The sequence below is a fragment of the Vicia villosa genome, linkage group LG1 (genome assembly GCF_029867415.1).
Source record: "Vicia villosa cultivar HV-30 ecotype Madison, WI linkage group LG1, Vvil1.0, whole genome shotgun sequence".
Lineage (NCBI taxonomy): Eukaryota > Viridiplantae > Streptophyta > Magnoliopsida > Fabales > Fabaceae > Vicia > Vicia villosa.
This window is the reverse complement of record NC_081180.1, coordinates 10,517,920-10,538,772: the sequence shown is the minus strand read 5'-3', so window position 1 is coordinate 10,538,772 and position 20,853 is coordinate 10,517,920. Positions and strand designations below refer to the sequence as shown.

General features: G+C 36.0%; 1 protein-coding gene across 1 annotated transcript; it reads right to left on the bottom strand.

The window, feature by feature from the left end:
• Positions 1–16,400: 16,400 nt before the first annotated feature.
• On the bottom strand, positions 16,401–17,726 carry LOC131628233 (xyloglucan endotransglucosylase/hydrolase protein 24-like). Its single transcript, XM_058899098.1, has 3 exons — positions 17,363–17,726; positions 17,050–17,243; positions 16,401–16,959 (listed from the first exon to the last, which is right to left on the bottom strand). Exons 1-3 carry the CDS (start codon positions 17,645–17,647, stop codon positions 16,611–16,613), a joined length of 828 nt encoding a protein of 275 aa, XP_058755081.1. The 5' UTR covers positions 17,648–17,726; the 3' UTR covers positions 16,401–16,610.
• Between the last annotated feature and the right edge of the window lie 3,127 nt (positions 17,727–20,853).

Sequence of the window (20,853 nt, the reverse complement as noted above, 5' to 3'; positions counted from 1 at the left end):
TTTTCTCTGATGCCAAGTTAAAATATTTGGTAATATTATATTTAACTATACAAGGATTCCTCCTTTTTATAGAGGGAATTACAACAGGTGATAGACTACAATTTAGGAAGGAAATCCTAAATTAAGGAAAGAATAAATCATAATAAGAAATTACCTGAAGTAGACTAAACAGAAAGGAATCAAATTAATTATATACAGACAAAATTATTTACTCCCAGTTAAGAGTTGTAAATGCTGTATTTTACACCTTGTCAACACTCTTCTACTCAACGTATAATACTACCACCTGTTACCCTCATTCGTTTCTCCTTTAGGTCTCCACGCCGTGAGATAAGTGTATTACCCAAAAGAACGATATACATTATTATTAACCAATACATATCATTAATTTCCAAAAAAGGTAAAGTAGCGAGACTCCACACCTACCATGCTATAATACGTGCGGATATTGAGTATATACCTATGTCTAGGCTTAGTACTCAATAGATGATTATCTTGGATCCAGTAATGACAAGCACCTTTCGATGTCATATTACAGCATGAAAACATGTTTTAGTGTAACACGGTGAACTGACTTTTATAATCGAAAATGTCGCGGTTAAGCAAGAGTCGCCACCGACTTTTATTTTATCCAATTGGAAAGGCAAAAAGAACAGGAAAGACCTTTGAAAGATTTTGAGTTCGGGGGTAGGTTATACAAAGGGAAGGTGTTAGGCACCCTTTGCATCCATGGTTATCCATGGGCTCTTAATTGCTTAGCTCACTTGTTTGTTTGAATCCTTTGAAAGAGTGTCGTGTGTGAATAGTAAAAATTTCGTTTAAGGACTTTGGCTTATAAATAAGCGTAGCCTTGAAAGTATTTGAAATGAGGTGTGAAAAGTATTTTGAATTGATTTGAATACGAGCAAGCAATTAAGCTACCTACCCTACGTTTGTCTTTCGTGTTCTTTAAGTCTTTCGGGTGAAAGGGTCTATCCATACCATAAAGGGTAGGAAGTCTTTCAATTGGATGTTAAGGGTCATCGAGGTTTATCGTTCGCCACAAGACTGTCCCTTGCCATAAAGAGGGCAGGTAGTCTAAGGGAAGGATATAATAGTCATTAATCCTTTTAGGCATCATGCGAGGATACCTTAGCAATAGGACAATCATCTTATAAGGCAACATTGAGGGACAGAATTGATGATAATGAACTGAGGGCAACGTTTGTTTTGCTTAGGTATCCTCGGAATCGAGGGACGTTGACTATTTAGTACAATTAAAGGCAACAAGGCAACGGGCAACAAAGGCAACCAGAGGGATTACCCTAAAGGTGTGTGGGTGCAACAATCACGTGGTTAACTTCGATTACATTTATCTTGCAGTTAGTGATCTATCGTCCAGTTAATTATTCTTGTCACTCCCTATATTACTAACCATGCAGTAAAATAATGATACAATTTAAGTACCTTCAAGGCCAATCAATACAACCAGTAAACAGTTACATAATAATATGGGGAAGGGGACAATGAAACCAGCGGATCCCTTAATAGGGTTTGACACAAGTAATAATGAACAAAGAATATCAGGGTTAGGGTTTAGGTTTACCAACATTCGCAGCTCTGGAAATTTGACCAACCTTAGCCTTGACTAATGAAGGTTGATGGGCGGAGGTTTGCCTTGAGCAAGAAACACTGACCCTGACCATTAAGAGTTGACAGAAGATAAAGAAGGAAGTGAGTGTAGGTGGAATTCTTTAACACTAGAAAGTAAACCCTAGTTGATATTTTATAAGGCACAATAAAATAAAAACATTATTTAAAATAAAGATATTGGAGAACTTAGCTTTTTGTCGGGTGAGGCGCGTAGTCGGAAGGCGCTTGAAAAAGACAATCCTGAAAAGGCACAGAAAAAAGAAGTATATTTTTTTAGTGTAGGAATGTTCTCATAAAGCCTGATTCGGGGCACAAATTAACCATGGTTAATAAAATAGTAAAAGTTAAATTAATTAATTATTGGTATTAATCTAATTAAACAATTAAACATTAAATTAATCTAATCATAAAAAAAACAATTAAATCAAATTAAATATTTAGTCAAATATTACCAAAATTATGATTTCATATAAAAAAAGGAAATTTAAAAAGAAGTTTTATTAAACAAGTGAAATAAACAACATATATAAAAAAACAAAAGAAGATAAATAAATAAAGACAAGTTGTATGATAAAAGAAAACTTAGCGTTTAGGATCCTGTGTGGCAGGCTGATGAGGATCTATGATGCACCCTCACTGCAGTATGCGTTGGATCTGTTGGGATAATGATCTGATGTTTGATTGTTGAGGGTACACCATAGGCGGCTTTGATGGTGCACACTGGACCTGCTGTTGAAATTTTGTGAAAAATAATGCAGACTATGGGAATCGATCCCATGACATTGCACTCAATAGAGTATCACTTGCGCTTCTCCACTAGGCCAGGTTCACTATGCTGTCAACAAAACGAGTTACCAATATAATATCAGGAAATTTATTCGCCCAGAACTTAAAAAAACGTGCGCGCCTCGAGGCTTCTTCTTCCTCGGATGTCTGCAGAATACACAGTATGGCCACAGTTTTTTTGTGTATTCCATTAGCCCCTGCAAAATCGATCCTAACCGAAAACAATGAATAAATTGAATTCAAAGGCACAATCCGATCATAAATCATCATTCGAACTCAACAGTATCCTCGATTTTGGCTAATTTTATCTCCACCTTCAAGCCCCAAATCGGAGCTCTTGTGACCTAACAATGGTGGAAGGCCAAACCTGCACTCAAGCTTCGATTAAAACACACAGAAAGCTTCGCAACACTATAAGAAACGCAAATATGTACCTAAATTATATTTATCACGCATGAATCAATGAAATCGTTATATAAAAAATTCACGCAAACCGTGAGTGATATCCTTTGATTCTGAACGGGTTGGCTAAATGTGAGGATGTGATTAGCTTCCAGAAACACCAAGGAACATGTTGCAATCCTTTAAATGCCTTCAATTGTCCTCCAAACCAGAAAACGCAACTGGCACTTTTTCTTGAAATTGTGAAGGCTCGGCTGGTGCTCTTGAGGCTGCGAACCTTGTATCTTCCCGAAATTCCGACTGCAAATTCCACTTGTTCCACGTTTCTATGCTTCTGTTTATTCCGGCCTTCTTCGATTAGTGTTGTCATTATGAACCTGAAAATAAAACAAACAAACCAAAAAAGACTGCAACTGCAAGTGAGTTTTTATGTTAATTGTTATATCAATGAGATGAATTTGAGAGAGGGTTTGGTCTTGGTTGTATGAATAATGGTTTATGGTTTGCATTGGCTTATGAAATCTTACTGAGGCAAACGTGAGAGGGTATGATGATTGGTGAAAGATCAACGTATGTATGCATGAGTGAAAAAGCAGCGTGACTGTAAAAGAGAAATAGGATTTGTTGTGGTATGGGAATGGCTACGTGAGAATCCTCCAAAATAAGGGTTTTTTGTTAGTAATTTATAAGAGAAAAAAACTAGGTTTTAAAAGGACAATGGGTTTAGATCAATTTGAGCCCAATGGACTTCATATTTTTTTTTTCTAAAAAACAAACAGAAATAGAACAAATGCAAATAATAGTATAGTAAAGTAATTTACTAATTTTAATTAAAATTCAACTTAAATTTAAATTGAATTAAAATTTAAATTGTAAACCACCAAAGGATTGGTAAATCGAAAATATTGTTAAATCGTAAAAACGAACAAAATGCGGAAAGGTGAATATGTAATGCATATTTTTTTGAATTTTTTGAATTAATGCAAAATTAAGTTGATCTCCTGACGTTAAGATGCAAATGATATGCAAAACCTACGCTAAAAACAAAAAAATCTGGAGGGCAAATTTTGGGGTATGACAGCTACCCCTGTTCAATTATCTTAAACCTGAAGATGTAGAGTGATTTGTATGCCAGTCGGTATCTGAAGGTGGAAGATGATTGAACACTAGAATACCAAGAAATTTGCCCTATTTGAAGTAGGGACTTCTGTCGGAGATGGGTTTGTAGATGCCATCTGGTACTTGTTGGAGTATGGATTGTTGCGAAGTTTCTGCTTTTTGCTGTCTTCTTTTTTGTTTGAATGTTGAGGAACCGTCAAAGGTGTCGACTCAAGTCTGTGTCGGGTTATTTAAGGAACCGTCAAAGGTATCGACTTAAATTTGAAGCATATTGTTGAGGCACCGTCAAAGGTATCGACTCAGATATGCGGATAGGTTGTATAAGGAACCGTCAAAGGTGTCGACTTATATCTGAAGTGTGTCGTTAAGGAACCGTTAAAGGTGTCGACTTAACTTTGCAGCATATCATTGAGGCACCGTCAAAGGTATCGACTCAGATATGTAGATAGACTGTATAAGGAACCGTCAAAGGTATCGACTTATATCTGAAGTGTGTTGTTAAGGAACCGTCAAAGGTGTCGACTTAACTCTTGCTATATTAAGGAACCGTCAAAGGTGTCGACTTAATACTGAAGTAGGCTGTTAAGGAACCGTCAAAGGTGTCGACTTAACTCTGAAGTGGATTAAGGAACCGTCAAAGGTATCGACTTAATTCTGAAAGTAGATCATTAAGGAACCGTCAAAGGTATCGACTTAGATCTGAAATGTTTCGAAGTTGTTTATTTGATTGCAGCAATAACCTGAAAAAGGCAAAGTTAGCTTTTTTATGCCATGTTATGATGCATGTATTGTGTTTATGTGACGGGATTCTCAAAATAAATGAGAACCTTGCATGTTATGTATGCATTTGTCGCGATGCATTATGTATTATGTATGAACCTGTATGTGACTGTATGAGTATGTTTAAATGAGTTCATCAAAGTGAGAAACTTTGTATGAAATGTATGCAATGTATGAATATGTTTATGATTTATGACGTATGACTATGATTTATGCTTTTTGACACATCTTGATTGAGAAGGTGGATCTCCATGTCATTGTAATTTTGATGTTTGATCTTATCTTGAAGATGCTCAGCTGGGGATTTATGATTTCTGCTTTGGGGATGATCAGTAACTTGATGTTCCCTGATTGGGGATTAGAGATATTAATAAACCATGTTGGAGAAGACCAAAGTGTTGGAGAACCGATAGTGTTGAAGATGTAAACTCTGTTGGGGAGCCATGTCTTTGTCGGGACGAGAGCATTTGAAGATATCTTCTTAATGATTACTCTGTGGGGATATGATCTCGTGAACCCGGCTCTGTGGGAAGACGTGGGTGTCTTGAATATTGCCCCTAGCATTATAGTACCTGCCATTCCTGGATTTAAGACATGTCACTGAATGTTGATCAAGATGTCAAACTGGACTTGCATAGGTTTGCCCCCGCTAGTAAGAGCTTTGGAAAGATTCGCCTCACGAGGACTTTATGAGATGTGCCGCTATGGGCGACATGCCCTCAGTAATCGTAAACTCAGGATGATGCCCCTGATTATTTTGGCATCCTGAGAGATTCTCAGAATCTTGACTTGATTGCCTCAGTTTGATCAGGAACATAGCTTGAAACCCACTTGAGGTGTATGCCTTTGATTGTTTGGCTTTTGAGAGATTCTTGGAATCTTGACTTGATTGCCCCAGATTGTTTGGACAAATAGTTTGAAACCCACTTGAGGTGTATGCCTTTGATTGTTTGACTTTTGAGAGATTCTTGGAACCTTGACTGGTTTGCCCCAGATTGATTGGGCAAAACATGCCATGCCCATTGTATACGTGGGAGACATTTCTTCTCGAAGTAATTTTGTCTATCGGGATAACTTTCAGTCATTAGCCATACCCTGTGCAAGTTCTTTCTGATGCTAACATTTGAAATTATGTAGCAGAATATGTTTAATAATGAATTCATGAGATGCAGTGCATACGTTTGTCTTGAGTTTTGAGAAAAACATTAAAACAAGAGATGTAAAAACATGATATTTGTAACAACGTGATGTTTGTAAAAACGGAACATCAACTCAGCATTTTTGGTAAACCTTAAGGAGTCAGGATACTTTTGTTGTGACAGTATGCTTTCGAACTAACCATGCTTCAGTTAGGGCTTTCAAGGGTTGTAACGTGGCTTGGTTCACGATTTAAGAAACAAAGGATAATGGCTCAAAATTTGATTGTACCCACCCCTCTTCGTGATGATCTTCAGTCCTAAGCTCAATTAATTCAACTTGTGCCTTCAGGTTCCAAGAGACTTTTGGATTTGCACCTTTGATAATGATGATGGTTCACAAGTAAAGAGAATTTTTGAGATGACAGTCACTTCTTCCTTTTGGTAGTCACAACTTTGAGTTGTTCAAGAATTTATTGACTTCTCTTTTTCATTCATTTTGTTTTATATCCCTAACTTTTGCCTAAACTGTCTATTTTGAGCTTACAGTCAGCGGGATGCCTTGATTTTTGCCTAAGTCATCATTTTGATTTTTGACTTAGCAGGCTTTTCTTTGTATGTATATTTTCATCATTTTTTTTTATTTTTTTTATTTTTTATTTTTTGAAAGATATTGACTGCCTTACTTAATGATTGATGAACCATCATTGGCTTTTGATTGACATCTCCAACACTTCTTTGATGTGTGCAGATGAACGCTTGTGATTGAAATCTTTATTGAAAGGTGTTACTGAACGATTCTCTTGAAATAGAACGTACGGCCAAATTAACTGAGAACTACCCTGCCCCAGGATATGATCAAGGGTTTTAATTTAGTACAAGAAAGAAACTTCTACTTCTTAGGCTCAAAGGGGTTGACGAGGGATTAACATCCTTATATCTCCACTGTTTAGGAATTGAAATAATGCCTGTACATCGTCAGCATAGTCCGTTCAAAAGCATACTGTATGAGGTTATGGTATCGTTTTCGTCATCCTCCCTCAAAAGGCATACAGCTTTAGCAGGAATTGAGTATCATAAAACATATGCAAAGTAAAGATGCAGTTTAGATGAGTGATAGCGAAGTAATTTATTCAAGACAAACATATGCAATGCACTGATGATGATTATTAAAACAGATAATGTCTATCATAAGACGACTGTTTAAACACATAGAAAAGAAACATGCAAATGCAAGTAGATCTAATGATCCAAAGTCCGTCCGTCTAGACGTCAATCAGTCTTGTCATGACTAGGCGTAGGAGCGGTGATTACCACAGGAGTTTCAGGAGAGTTGGATTTGATTCCTCCGTCATTGATCAGATCTTGAATCTTTATTCCTTAATGTCCAGCAATTGTTTGTGTAATGTCCAAGACTGTTGAAACGGTACGCGCACCTCGTATTGAGTTTATAGTCAGGAGTGGAGGTGTTAGCATTCTTAGGAGGGTCCCTTAGAGTAATCAATTCGATCTTCAATGGATGTTGTAATGCTTGAGCCAATGACATATTGATCTCGGTGAATTGACGCTTAGGTACGTCTGGCTTTCTTCGTTGTTGTGGGACTTGGTGTAGAGATTCAGAGTATCCGGGGTTCGAGCTTCTGGAATGTGTATCTGATTGAGAAGACCAGAACGGGTCATGCTTTAGACCATATCTGTAGAGGAGTATCAGAACGAGTCATACATTAGACCATATCTGAGGAGGAATATCAGAACGAGCCATACATTAGACTATATCTGTTGAGGAATAACAGAACGAGTCATACGTTAGACCATATCTGTTGGAATGTCAGAACGAGTCATACATTGGACTATATCTGTTGAAGGATATCAGAACGAGTTATTCATTAAACCATATCTGAAGGGGAATGTCAGAACGAGTCATACATTAGACCATATCTGATGAAATAATGCCAGAACGAGTCATACATTAGACCATATCTGACTGAAGATACCGGAACGGGTCACACATTGGACCATATCTGATAGGGAATACCGGAACGGGTCGCACGTTAGACCATATCTGATAGAGAATGCTTGCTTGTTAGAGTCGATGAGTTATTTGACGAAGTTTTGGAATGTAAAAGGGCTTGTCAGAATGAATCTCCCGCTCGATTATATCTGAGAGGAATGATTGTCGAGGCGGAACCTGAAAACAAAGTTAGAAATATGCGATGTCATGAATGCAAATGAAATGTTTTTCAAGGATCTTTAAGGAATTTAGTCAGCAACATTGGAAAGTGATTTGGTCGCATATTTGTTTGAAGAATTCTGACTCTTGTCTTTGAACATCCTTCTTTGAGAATCAAGCTCACCATATCGAGTGGATCATCGCCTCTGATTCAGGATACTTCTGTTATTGGAAGGTATGTGGCCGGAGGAAAGTAAATCCTCTTGCCCCTTGATTAGGAAATTCGTCCTTGATAAGAGCACTTAAAATTGTGCGCCCTAAATTCCTAAGATCCTTAAAAGGGTTAGTTAAATCATGTTATGCTCATGGTGTCATGATGTCATGCAGATGCAATGCATTAAGTAAAGCATAAGGTCAAATTGTCCTACAGGCAAATCCTGCAAGAAAGTAGAAAGTTAAAACGTAAGGCAATGAGGACGAAATGTCCTACAAGCAATCCTGCAAGGAAATAGAAAGTTAGAGCATAAGGTAATGAGGACGAAATGTCCTACAAGCAATCCTGCAAGGAAATAGAAAGTTAGATAACAAACAGGTCACACAAGAGTCCTTAGGTTTAAAGGCTTGCATGAAGTTGGTAGGTAAGTACCCCCCACTGAAGTTAAGTTGGTTCAACCTGTCCTATATAAAGATCGGGTTCTAGGGAGCTCATATCATTGACCTTTCTCGAAGGCGCTTATCTCAGTTCGGCAATCGAATCACCAACCAAGAAGGTCCTGAAAGTCCAGTCCATATGAGTGTAGCTTCGAGTATCAACCAACTCCGATCGGAACCAAAGCCAGCTATCTCGCTACTTGCTAATAGGCCAAAGTCAAGTTCAACTAGGGTTCTAAGGCAAATTAGTGCTTAATGACACCACGCAGCAGCCAAGTGTTTCCTCAAGTCGGATCCCAAGGAACACCAGGACAAACAAATGTGTCACACTAACGATGGCCACCATATCAACCACATCAGTATACGCTGTGCAGTCTCCTTGGTCTCATGCCATTTACCTAAGGTTCTCAGATCCGGGTTAGGATCTTTCACACAAGTAAATACCCAAAACAGCCTTTGAAATATAAAGCAAACAAATCAAACAATTAAAGTGATCCTAAACTTTAAGGTAACCCCTCTTTTATTCGAAAGCATCCCCAGCAGAGTCGCCAGTTCTGTAACACGGTGAACTGACTTTTATAATCGAAAATGTCGCGGTTAAGCAAGAGTCGCCACCGACTTTTATTTTATCCAATTGGAAAGGCAAAAAGAACAGGAAAGACCTTTGAAAGATTTTGAGTTCGGGGGTAGGTTATACAAAGGGAAGGTGTTAGGCACCCTTTGCATCCATGGTTATCCATGGGCTCTTAATTGCTTAGCTCACTTGTTTGTTTGAATCCTTTGAAAGAGTGTCGTGTGTGAATAGTAAAAATTTCGTTTAAGGACTTTGGCTTATAAATAAGCGTAGCCTTGAAAGTATTTGAAATGAGGTGTGAAAAGTATTTTGAATTGATTTGAATACGAGCAAGCAATTAAGCTACCTACCCTACGTTTGTCTTTCGTGTTCTTTAAGTCTTTCGGGTGAAAGGGTCTATCCATACCATAAAGGGTAGGAAGTCTTTCAATTGGATGTTAAGGGTCATCGAGGTTTATCGTTCGCCACAAGACTGTCCCTTGCCATAAAGAGGGCATGTAGTCTAAGGGAAGGATATAATAGTCATTAATCCTTTTAGGCATCATGCGAGGATACCTTAGCAATAGGACAATCATCTTATAAGGCAACATTGAGGGACAGAATTGATGATAATGAACTGAGGGCAACGTTTGTTTTGCTTAGGTATCCTCGGAATCGAGGGACGTTGACTATTTAGTACAATTAAAGGCAACAAGGCAACGGGCAACAAAGGCAACCAGAGGGATTACCCTAAAGGTGTGTGGGTGCAACAATCACGTGGTTAACTTCGATTACATTTATCTTGCAGTTAGTGATCTATCGTCCAGTTAATTATTCTTGTCACTCCCTATATTACTAACCATGCAGTAAAATAATGATACAATTTAAGTACCTTCAAGGCCAATCAATACAACCAGTAAACAGTTACATAATAATATGGGGAAGGGGACAATGAAACCAGCGGATCCCTTAATAGGGTTTGACACAAGTAATAATGAACAAAGAATATCAGGGTTAGGGTTTAGGTTTACCAACATTCGCAGCTCTGGAAATTTGACCAACCTTAGCCTTGACTAATGAAGGTTGATGGGCGGAGGTTTGCCTTGAGCAAGAAACACTGACCCTGACCATTAAGAGTTGACAGAAGATAAAGAAGGAAGTGAGTGTAGGTGGAATTCTTTAACACTAGAAAGTAAACCCTAGTTGATATTTTATAAGGCACAATAAAATAAAAACATTATTTAAAATAAAGATATTGGAGAACTTAGCTTTTTGTCGGGTGAGGCGCGTAGTCGGAAGGCGCTTGAAAAAGACAATCCTGAAAAGGCACAGAAAAAAAGAAGTATATTTTTTTAGTGTAGGAATGTTCTCATAAAGCCTGATTCGGGGCACAAATTAACCATGGTTAATAAAATAGTAAAAGTTAAATTAATTAATTATTGGTATTAATCTAATTAAACAATTAAACATTAAATTAATCTAATCATAAAAAAAACAATTAAATCAAATTAAATATTTAGTCAAATATTACCAAAATTATGATTTCATATAAAAAAAGGAAATTTAAAAAGAAGTTTTATTAAACAAGTGAAATAAACAACATATATAAAAAAACAAAAGAAGATAAATAAATAAAGACAAGTTGTATGATAAAAGAAAACTTAGCGTTTAGGATCCTGTGTGGCAGGCTGATGAGGATCTATGATGCACCCTCACTGCAGTATGCGTTGGATCTGTTGGGATAATGATCTGATGTTTGATTGTTGAGGGTACACCATAGGCGGCTTTGATGGTGCACACTGGACCTGCTGTTGAAATTTTGTGAAAAATAATGCAGACTATGGGAATCGATCCCATGACATTGCACTCAATAGAGTATCACTTGCGCTTCTCCACTAGGCCAGGTTCACTATGCTGTCAACAAAACGAGTTACCAATATAATATCAGGAAATTTATTCGCCCAGAACTTAAAAAAACGTGCGCGCCTCGAGGCTTCTTCTTCCTCGGATGTCTGCAGAATACACAGTATGGCCACAGTTTTTTTGTGTATTCCATTAGCCCCTGCAAAATCGATCCTAACCAAAAACAATGAATAAATTGAATTCAAAGGCACAATCCGATCATAAATCATCATTCGAACTCAACAGTATCCTCGATTTTGGCTAATTTTATCTCCACCTTCAAGCCCCAAATCGGAGCTCTTGTGACCTAACAATGGTGGAAGGCCAAACCTGCACTCAAGCTTCGATTAAAACACACAGAAAGCTTCGCAACACTATAAGAAACGCAAATATGTACCTAAATTATATTTATCACGCATGAATCAATGAAATCGTTATATAAAAAATTCACGCAAACCGTGAGTGATATCCTTTGATTCTGAACGGGTTGGCTAAATGTGAGGATGTGATTAGCTTCCAGAAACACCAAGGAACATGTTGCAATCCTTTAAATGCCTTCAATTGTCCTCCAAACCAGAAAACGCAACTGGCACTTTTTCTTGAAATTGTGAAGGCTCGGCTGGTGCTCTTGAGGCTGCGAACCTTGTATCTTCCCGAAATTCCGACTGCAAATTCCACTTGTTCCACGTTTCTATGCTTCTGTTTATTCCGGCCTTCTTCGATTAGTGTTGTCATTATGAACCTGAAAATAAAACAAACAAACCAAAAAAGACTGCAACTGCAAGTGAGTTTTTATGTTAATTGTTATATCAATGAGATGAATTTGAGAGAGGGTTTGGTCTTGGTTGTATGAATAATGGTTTATGGTTTGCATTGGCTTATGAAATCTTACTGAGGCAAACGTGAGAGGGTATGATGATTGGTGAAAGATCAACGTATGTATGCATGAGTGAAAAAGCAGCGTGACTGTAAAAGAGAAATAGGATTTGTTGTGGTATGGGAATGGCTACGTGAGAATCCTCCAAAATAAGGGTTTTTTGTTAGTAATTTATAAGAGAAAAAAACTAGGTTTTAAAAGGACAATGGGTTTAGATCAATTTGAGCCCAATGGACTTCATATTTTTTTTTTCTAAAAAACAAACATAAATAGAACAAATGCAAATAATAGTATAGTAAAGTAATTTACTAATTTTAATTAAAATTCAACTTAAATTTAAATTGAATTAAAATTTAAATTGTAAACCACCAAAGGATTGGTAAATCGAAAATATTGTTAAATCGTAAAAACGAACAAAATGCGGAAAGGTGAATATGTAATGCATATTTTTTTGAATTTTTTGAATTAATGCAAAATTAAGTTGATCTCCTGACGTTAAGATGCAAATGATATGCAAAACCTACGCTAAAAACAAAAAATCTGGAGGGCAAATTTTGGGGTATGACATTTAGGTTGCAAATCTAAAACAAGCATTAATATTAAAGAGTCACAAGTATTACATCATGAGTAGATTTACATATAACACATGATATATTTATTACACAAATATAATGACTATATCTAACTCCAATAATAGAAATTTTAGCTACACTTACACATGGTTTGTGTAATAGTTGGTCTTTCCAGAGACGTTGACTTCAGAAATGGGATCCACCATGTCACCTGAGGATCCCTTCCGACTTCATATTTCCTTTCTTATCCTTCCGTTGTTGACCAAAGTGAACCTACTCAAATTATGTACTCATGCGATCCACTGTAACTCCCTTTGCACTAAATTTACAACTTTTATTTATAGGAAAAATTCTAAAGCTCTTGTTGGGCGCACCGTTCTTGCATACATCGTGCCTGGCTTGCTCTAACACTTCTGTTCATCCTATTTTCTTCTTCATAAAAGCAACACTTGCATGTCTTTCACATGTGCTTGCCCGCCTTTGCTCGCCTAGTGCACCACCCATTTGACTAGCACGCTAACCCTTGATTCATTATGAAGTACTTGTACCTGGTGCTGCCACCTAGCCATACTCTGCACCTAGCGCTCATGTAGATAAGACTTAGCGAGCCTCGTTTCTTCAGGGTTATTCTTTTGAGTGTTTTCTTCATGTTGATTTGTGGTTATACAATTCTTTTCATATGTTTTTAATAAATGCATGCAAGAAAAGCCTAATAGGCGTTTCTTTATTTTTCATAGATAAATTGGGGATTTTTCGTAATGATTGCTTGCAAAATAAGCTGATAAGTGCCGACATTTTGAACGTAAATTTAGCACTTATCAATTAGACTTATCCTAGAGAATATCTCATATGAGTTACTTAAAGATACAAAACCAAATATTTTTAATTTTTCGCAATTTTCGATTGCAAATGTTTTATTCTAAATGATCGCGACTTTACGTGTCTATAAATCTGATGACTGCAAGTGCACAGTCGTGTCGTGTAGTTTTAAAAGATATCAAATCCACAGGGACTATGAATCGATCTACCGTTATCTAAGGTTACTATGTAAAGCTAGGGCTACTAAAATTTTGATTGATCCTAAGGGAGAGTGATGGTGAGAAATAAAGAATATAATAAAAGACAGGTATCAGCATGTATTTCGTTTAACTTAAGGTGATCCGAAGGTCCATTGGCTTTTGCATAATTCGATTAAAAATCTTTACTAATTCAATTGGTTAAAAATCCTCGTCTCAAACTTTCGCTCTATTGATTCAGATTACTATCCTAATCCTAATGTACGCTTTCGCCATCCCATTAGATTTTAGAAGAGCTTTTTGGAAACAACGTAATTAATAAAATGCCTATTTTATGAAGTTGTTATCTATTTAAATCCCCTAATCTCAAACTTTCGCTCTGTTGACTCGGAACATGCTAATATCCCTAACGTACGCTTTCGCCATCCCGCTCGGGTGTAAAAACAATTTTTGAAAATAAATAAGTTCTAATTAGTTTTAATACGCTTTCGCCATCCTTAAAACTAATGTCCTATGTCTACTATCCAGTTAAAGATCTCAAACTTTCGCTCTATTGATTTTAACCTTTGACCGTCTTAACCCCTCAAACTTTCGCTCTATTGGTTTTAAGACTTACTAATTAAATTAGACATATAAACCAAAAACAGGTGATAGTTAATAAAACATAATTAAGCCAATTTATTTCGGATCCCACAGTTAACTTACTCTACATACCGATACCTTAGCTATTTAGCCAGACATATTAATACGGTTAAGCATGCATAAACTAATTTGGCTTATAATAAAAGGCATGTTAAAAGGCATATAATATATCATGCAAATCAATATATAAATAAGGCGGTAAATATTAAACCTGAATTAAATAAATGGCAAGTAAATCTTCAAGTATCGAACTTCCACCACAGGTTGGCTGGATCGTTCTTCGGAATTTAAACGGACAGAAAATAAAACAAGGAAATAAAAGCGATAAATCTAACGTAAGGCTAGATTTATAAAAAGTCCACAACAATTTCCGGTGTAGAAATCGTTGTGAGAAAATAAGTGTTTGAATGAAAGCAGAATGAAAAATATGGTTCGCGGTACAATTTCGGCAGCACTTCGTTGGCAGGAAATCGGACTCTTTGGAAGTGAGATAGTAGGTTCTATTTATAAGGGAGGTTTTGCTGTGACGTTGCGTGAAAAGAGGAACTCAGCAGACTTGGACTTGGAGACGTGCGTCTCCGATTCTTGGGGAAGTTCTGTTGAATGACTTGAGACGTGCGTCTCAAGTGGAGTAAAAGTAGGAGGAGCTGGAGACGGGCGTCTCCACTCTGGTGACGTGGCGTAGAACATTGGAGACGTGCGTCTCCATGTGCTGGCAAGGTTTTGGGCCACGCGCCTTTGGTTCCTTTGTGGGCTGAATTGTCTCTTTTTGGCCCTTGGGTCTTATTTGCACCCCTCTTTCACTTCAGCACTTCTTTTTCATCATTTAGGCATAAATGTTGGTTGTTTTAGCTCCATTTCTTCTCTTTTTCACAATTAGTCATAATAAGAGTGTAAAACCTGAAACAAAGCAAAAACTCGCGTAATATCATAATAAATTAACATAATAAACGGAAAATGCTATAAATATCTATGGATTTCAAGCTAAATATACGATATAAAATCGTGTTATCACTAAACAATGGTAAAGACAAGTTGGATAAGTTTGATGCCAAAGCTGGTGAAGGAATCTTTCTAAGGTATTCTATTGAACAGGTGACTCCAAGCACAAGAGAGGGGGAATGGGTGAGGTGACTCCAAGCACAAGAGAGGGGGAGGGGTGAGGTGACTCCAAGCACAAGAGAGGGCGAGGGGGGGTGAATTGTGGTATTTAAAAATCGTGATTAAATTAAAATTTATTTCTTAAAACAATAACTTGTGTTGGTGTTAAAATTGCAGAGATAAAAGCAAAAGTAATGGACTAAAAGTAAAGAGAAATTAAAGAGTTAGGGAGATTGCACTAGAATTTATTGAGGTTTGACCGATATTTTGGCCTACTCCTGCCCCCAAGAAAAACTTATTGAGACTTTCACTAAAATTATTTTTGAGCTTTTACCAGTTTGTGCCCAAGAACCTTATTACAATCGACTGAGAGATTTTCACTGGCTGATCCCTAGATTTTCACTGGCTGATCCCTCAAACTGAGTGGAGCTTTTCACAAGCTAAGTCCACGAACCAAAAAAGATTTTGACTAGCTGATATGGAATCCAAACAAAGGTTTTGCTAGGATAACCTTAACAACCAAACAAGAAAAATGCAAGAGAATCACACTTGAAAAAATAGCTGAACACCGGTACAACTAAAATTTTAGAAATGTATTTCACTCACAAAGGAACTAAGACAACTTTTAGTGAGACAGAGAGAAAGAATGATTTAAAATCAAATTCCGGTGTGTGAAATAGTGAGGAGACTGCCTCCTTATATATGAGAAAATGTAGCTCAAAAAGAAAAACGATCCATGAAATTTTTAATGCTCATAATCATTTATGTCATAGATATAATCGATTATATTGTGTACAAATATAAACTTTTCAAATTGCATGTGTTGTTATTAATTGACTACCAAGTCTAATAATCGATTTTGAGGTGTTAGAATTGAGATAATCGACTAGGCCTGATAGATAATTGATTATTTAGAGTAATTTTCACTCATAGTTAATTATATAGGCTTATTTTAAATATCAACTCCATACAATTGATATAAATTGGAGTTGGAATTCATTAATTCTATACTTTAATAGATAAAATATTAAAGTTTATAAATATAACATGATATCACAATTCATTAGTAAACAATTGAGCTTGGAATACAAAAAATCTGAATATTTATTTATTTGTTTATTGTATAAAAGAATAATCGAATTGAAATGAAGCAAGTTACAACTACAAGTGAAAGAATTTGAATGGGCCTAACTAAAAAGAAAAAGGAAAAAAATAAATCTTTAAAACATATAGTTTGCAATATGAATATAGAAAGATTGATTAAAGATTGATTAAGATGCCGTGCACTCAGTTGGAAGTCCTTGAGGAAATCTTTTGGCGTCATTGCAATAATTATAAATCATGTAATTCTTCTGAACCCAACTCAATCTCTGTTGACTTGTTGAATCCAACTGTTGAGAGTACCAAGCATTGGATGATGAAGCATCTGCATTGAAATTTCTGTATGAAGCTACGAATGGAGCTTGATTCCAATCTGTCTTGACAAGACCGCCTCTTGTTGCCCAATCATCAGCATTCCATAGACTTGAATATATTCTCATTGCTTGATTCTTTGGAAATGCAACTCCTTTTGATTCCATATTCTTGAACTCTCTTATTGGTGTTCCATCCACTGAAAAACTGCATTCAATGAATACACACATGCTCATCAGAAATCAACACTCATTAAATGAAATTGAAATGTGTGTTAAATTTGTAAGCAGTACTTACACAATGCGTTGAGGATTCCAGAGAATGGAATAGGTGTGGAAATCAGCAGTTGGATCAAACCATAGATAGAATTGTTGCTCTCTATTTCCCTTTCCTTGACTAAACACATTGGTATGAAGAATGTATGGTTGTCCACTCACATTTCCCAAGAATTCAAAATCAATCTCATCCCAGTTTGATCCTTTAGATGATAACTGCATCATGCCATAGCAAAAATAAGGAATTAGAAATTTGAAACTTCAATGAATATTACTACAAGTATTACTACTAGTAGCATATTAGCATTAAAATAGTAAGTGTTGTTTGTACTTACATAGTAAGCAGTGACGGTGCCTGCAGAATTTCCAGGTACAAGCTTGAGTTGCATATCGATGTTGCCGAAGAGATATTCATTCTTGGATTGAAAACCAGAACCAGAGGCTTTGTCAAGAGAAAGAGTGAGAAGTTGGCCATTATCAAGTATTTTTGCACGACCATCTCCCCAAGTAATATCGAAGTTTTGGTAGAAGTCTCCTGCTGCATAGGTTGCCATGAAAGAAGCAAAAAATAGTTGAGATAGGAGGAAAGTAATGGTTGAAGAACTATGATAAAATGCCATGGTGAATTTGTATTGAACGTATATAGTAATGGTGATGAAATGAATGTTGAATGGATGATTTTGGCAGAGAAATGGAAGTTGTATTTATAGTCATACATTTGTGAAAGGAAGGAAGAAAGAGAGGAAAGTGCAGTCACTCAAATATGTTGCCGTGTACAGCTAGGAGTAGTAGTTTTTCATTCCATCATGAGTTGGCACAAATATTAGTTATATATACAAGAGCCATGTTTTAATAGGCGCTCTAAAATCTTGACTAGTTTTATGGATTATTATATAATAACACATTAACACTTATGTTCTTCTAGATGAGAAAGAGTGCGGTGATCATAAAACTTCTTTTAAGGGTGTGTTTGGATTGGCGGTAGATAGAATTGATTTTGAGAGAATTGAGTTTGGTAGAATTGATTTTAATAGAATTGAGTTTACAAGAATTAATTTATGTTTGGATACAATGATATAGAAGTGATTGTTATCAATTAATGTTGTTTGGATAGTTTTAACAAAATTGGTTTTGAATTGTATAATTACCAAAATGGTAATAAATTCTAGTACAAATCAAAAAGAAAAGAAGTAATTGATGAAAATTAAAGAGGGTAAAGTAGGAAAATTTAAAAGATGTAATAAATAATATATAATAAATGTAGAATTGATTCTACTAAACTCAAAAGTTAGGAATTGTAGCTTTACTAGAATTGCTTTTGGAGGATGAGAATTGATTTTGAAAAAGTATCCAAACAAAAAAATAAAACCAATTATCAAGTTGAAATGGACTAGAAGTGCTTTTGGGGCTTGTAGAAGTCAATCCAAACATGCACTAAATAAAGTAAAATGTTTACAAGTGGGCAGCACCCTTTTTTGTTGCAGCAAACCCAAAATATTGGATTCAAAAGGTTTAGGTGACGCGCATTCACATATTGGGTGTCGAAAATGCATGTCGGTTTCAATGTTTATTGTCGGGACATAAATTTCATTATTTTTATTTCTTTTGGGTAGCTAAGCACTAACAGTCAATACATTATCAACAACCCCTCGATACATTTTGGATAAAATATGTAATAATAATAATAATAATAATAAAGCAACTAGATAAAAATATGTTTGAATTAATAGTGGGACACAACTTTATATATCTTTCACAAGTGACTCAGATGTGTGAATTTTAAAAAAATCCGAATAAAAATGAGAACGTTGATTATAGAATCGAAATCAACTTATATACTAGGTACATTGATAATTGTCAATTGTTAGAATCCAAAATGTGGATAGTTTGTTAATAACTTTTGTGGTATTTCGATAACTTTTCTCCTTATTTTCGATTCAATTTCGGTTTATTATCGTGTAAATAAATAAAATCGAGTTTAGTAGTAAATATATTATTTATTAGTTTTTCTTATGTATTTTGTAGGTATTTTGCAATGTGAGAAAGTTTTGGATGATAGAAGGTCATAGATGGCACTTTGGAGCAAGATTTAAGGCCTTTTGAAGAAGTCATGTTCAGCAAGGGCCGCTGAGCGGCGGTCAAACACGCTTTCCAATAGCGAGAGGAAACTTTTTGTTCAGTCAGCTCCGCTTAGCGGACCCTTGCGTGGAAGCAGATATTTTTAGTGTTCCGCTTAGCGGCCGTCTGGGCGCTAAGCGGAGTTACTTTTTCAATGTACTACTTTTAGGCACTTGGAGATATTTTGGGGTGTAATCTTATCTTCTTTTTCATTCTTACCAAGAACACATTCTAGGGCAAGAGAGATGAGAGAAAAAACTCATTTCCATTCAAGATTTCTCAAGCATTTTTCTACATCATCTTTGGATTCTCATGCTAGGAGATCTTGTTTTGATGTTTGTTGTTGAATCTATGGAGAGCTAAACTCCCCATGTGTCAAGATTAGAGGTAGTTAGCTTGTATAGTATGTATTTAGTTTGATCTTTTGTATATGAATCTTGTTAATGATTAATATATGGTGAATATCTTTGTTATTCATGTTTATATGTTGTTTTGATACACTATTGAGAGATATGTTTCAAATCTTGACCTAAAGGATATTCATCTATCAACAAACAAACTCTAGAGATAGATTTGTGGGTTGATAATCACAGATATCAAGCTTTAAAGATTATTATGTTAATTGTCGGCATGAGAGATCATCTGACGGTTGATATAATAACATTCACGATATTGCTTTAGAGATAAACGGTGTCGAGAGGATACGTGGTTGTATTAATCATTAATACGTTCATATACATAGTCATCAAAGTATATAAAAAGCAAGCTAATGAAAACTAATCTTGACACAGTTTTACCAAACCGCTTTTAAACCCTAAGTTATTGTCTTTAATTTCTTTTCATGCATCATGCTTTTTACATCTTATGACACTAAACTCTTTCATAATCCTAACTCAAAACACCTTAAACTGTAGAACGGCGGTAATATCGCTTCAATCCCTGAGGAAACGATAAAGGAAATACTTACCCTTTTAACATCAACAACAATTATCTCTCTAGAATTCAACATGTATCATGCTACGCGGTTTTTTTCTTCTGATGTGTTCCCACATGTTTTTGGTTGTTGAACTACTTCAAACCGTTAATACTATCGAAAGTGTCTTCAAGTCTACCCCATTTGTGTATTCGAAAATACGCCAAGTCAAAACACTTGTCTGTCGAAAGGATCAACTTGTCGAGATTTGACGTTGGCAACATGATTTAACTGTCTACACTTAAAATTTATATTCATGTCATATCCTACATCTTTGTCGAAATGCTGAACAGAAAATCTCATGCTAACGGATACCCAAAAAAAATACCATTTTCGATCATATTAGCAATATGGTAAAGATATGGCATTTTTTAGTAAACTTATAGCACTATTCAAACCATTCTGCGTATGTCAACGTCATATTGACTACCTATACCTACTTGTCTTCATGACTACCTATACTTAGCCGTCACATCTACAATTGTGCAATCCCAAATCCCTTATATGCTGCTAATATTGAAGGTCATATCTATGTTGGCAATCGCACTTACATTTTGGAACCACCATTGAAGAAGGAAAAATCTATCATTTAGACTTCTCAAGTATTGATTCCTTTTTCTATTGCATGTAATATTCATGCATTCTTGGATCCTTTACCCAAATAATCTGTAAAGTCCGCCAAATTGAGCAAACCTCGCACATTTGAGGACAAAAACTTTGAGTTAGGGTTTATGG

Excerpts from the sequence above, each read along its gene's own strand:
- LOC131628233 (XM_058899098.1), bottom strand. The coding sequence starts at position 17,647 with ATGGCATTTTATCATAGTTCTTCAACCATTACTTTCCTCCTATCTCAA. Across the intron at positions 17,244-17,362 it reads GCACCGTCACTGCTTACTAT|TTATCATCTAAAGGATCAAA; the intron begins GTAAGTACAAAC and ends GGCATGATGCAG. Across the intron at positions 16,960-17,049 it reads TGGAATCCTCAACGCATTGT|TTTTTCAGTGGATGGAACAC; the intron begins GTAAGTACTGCT and ends CATTGAATGCAG.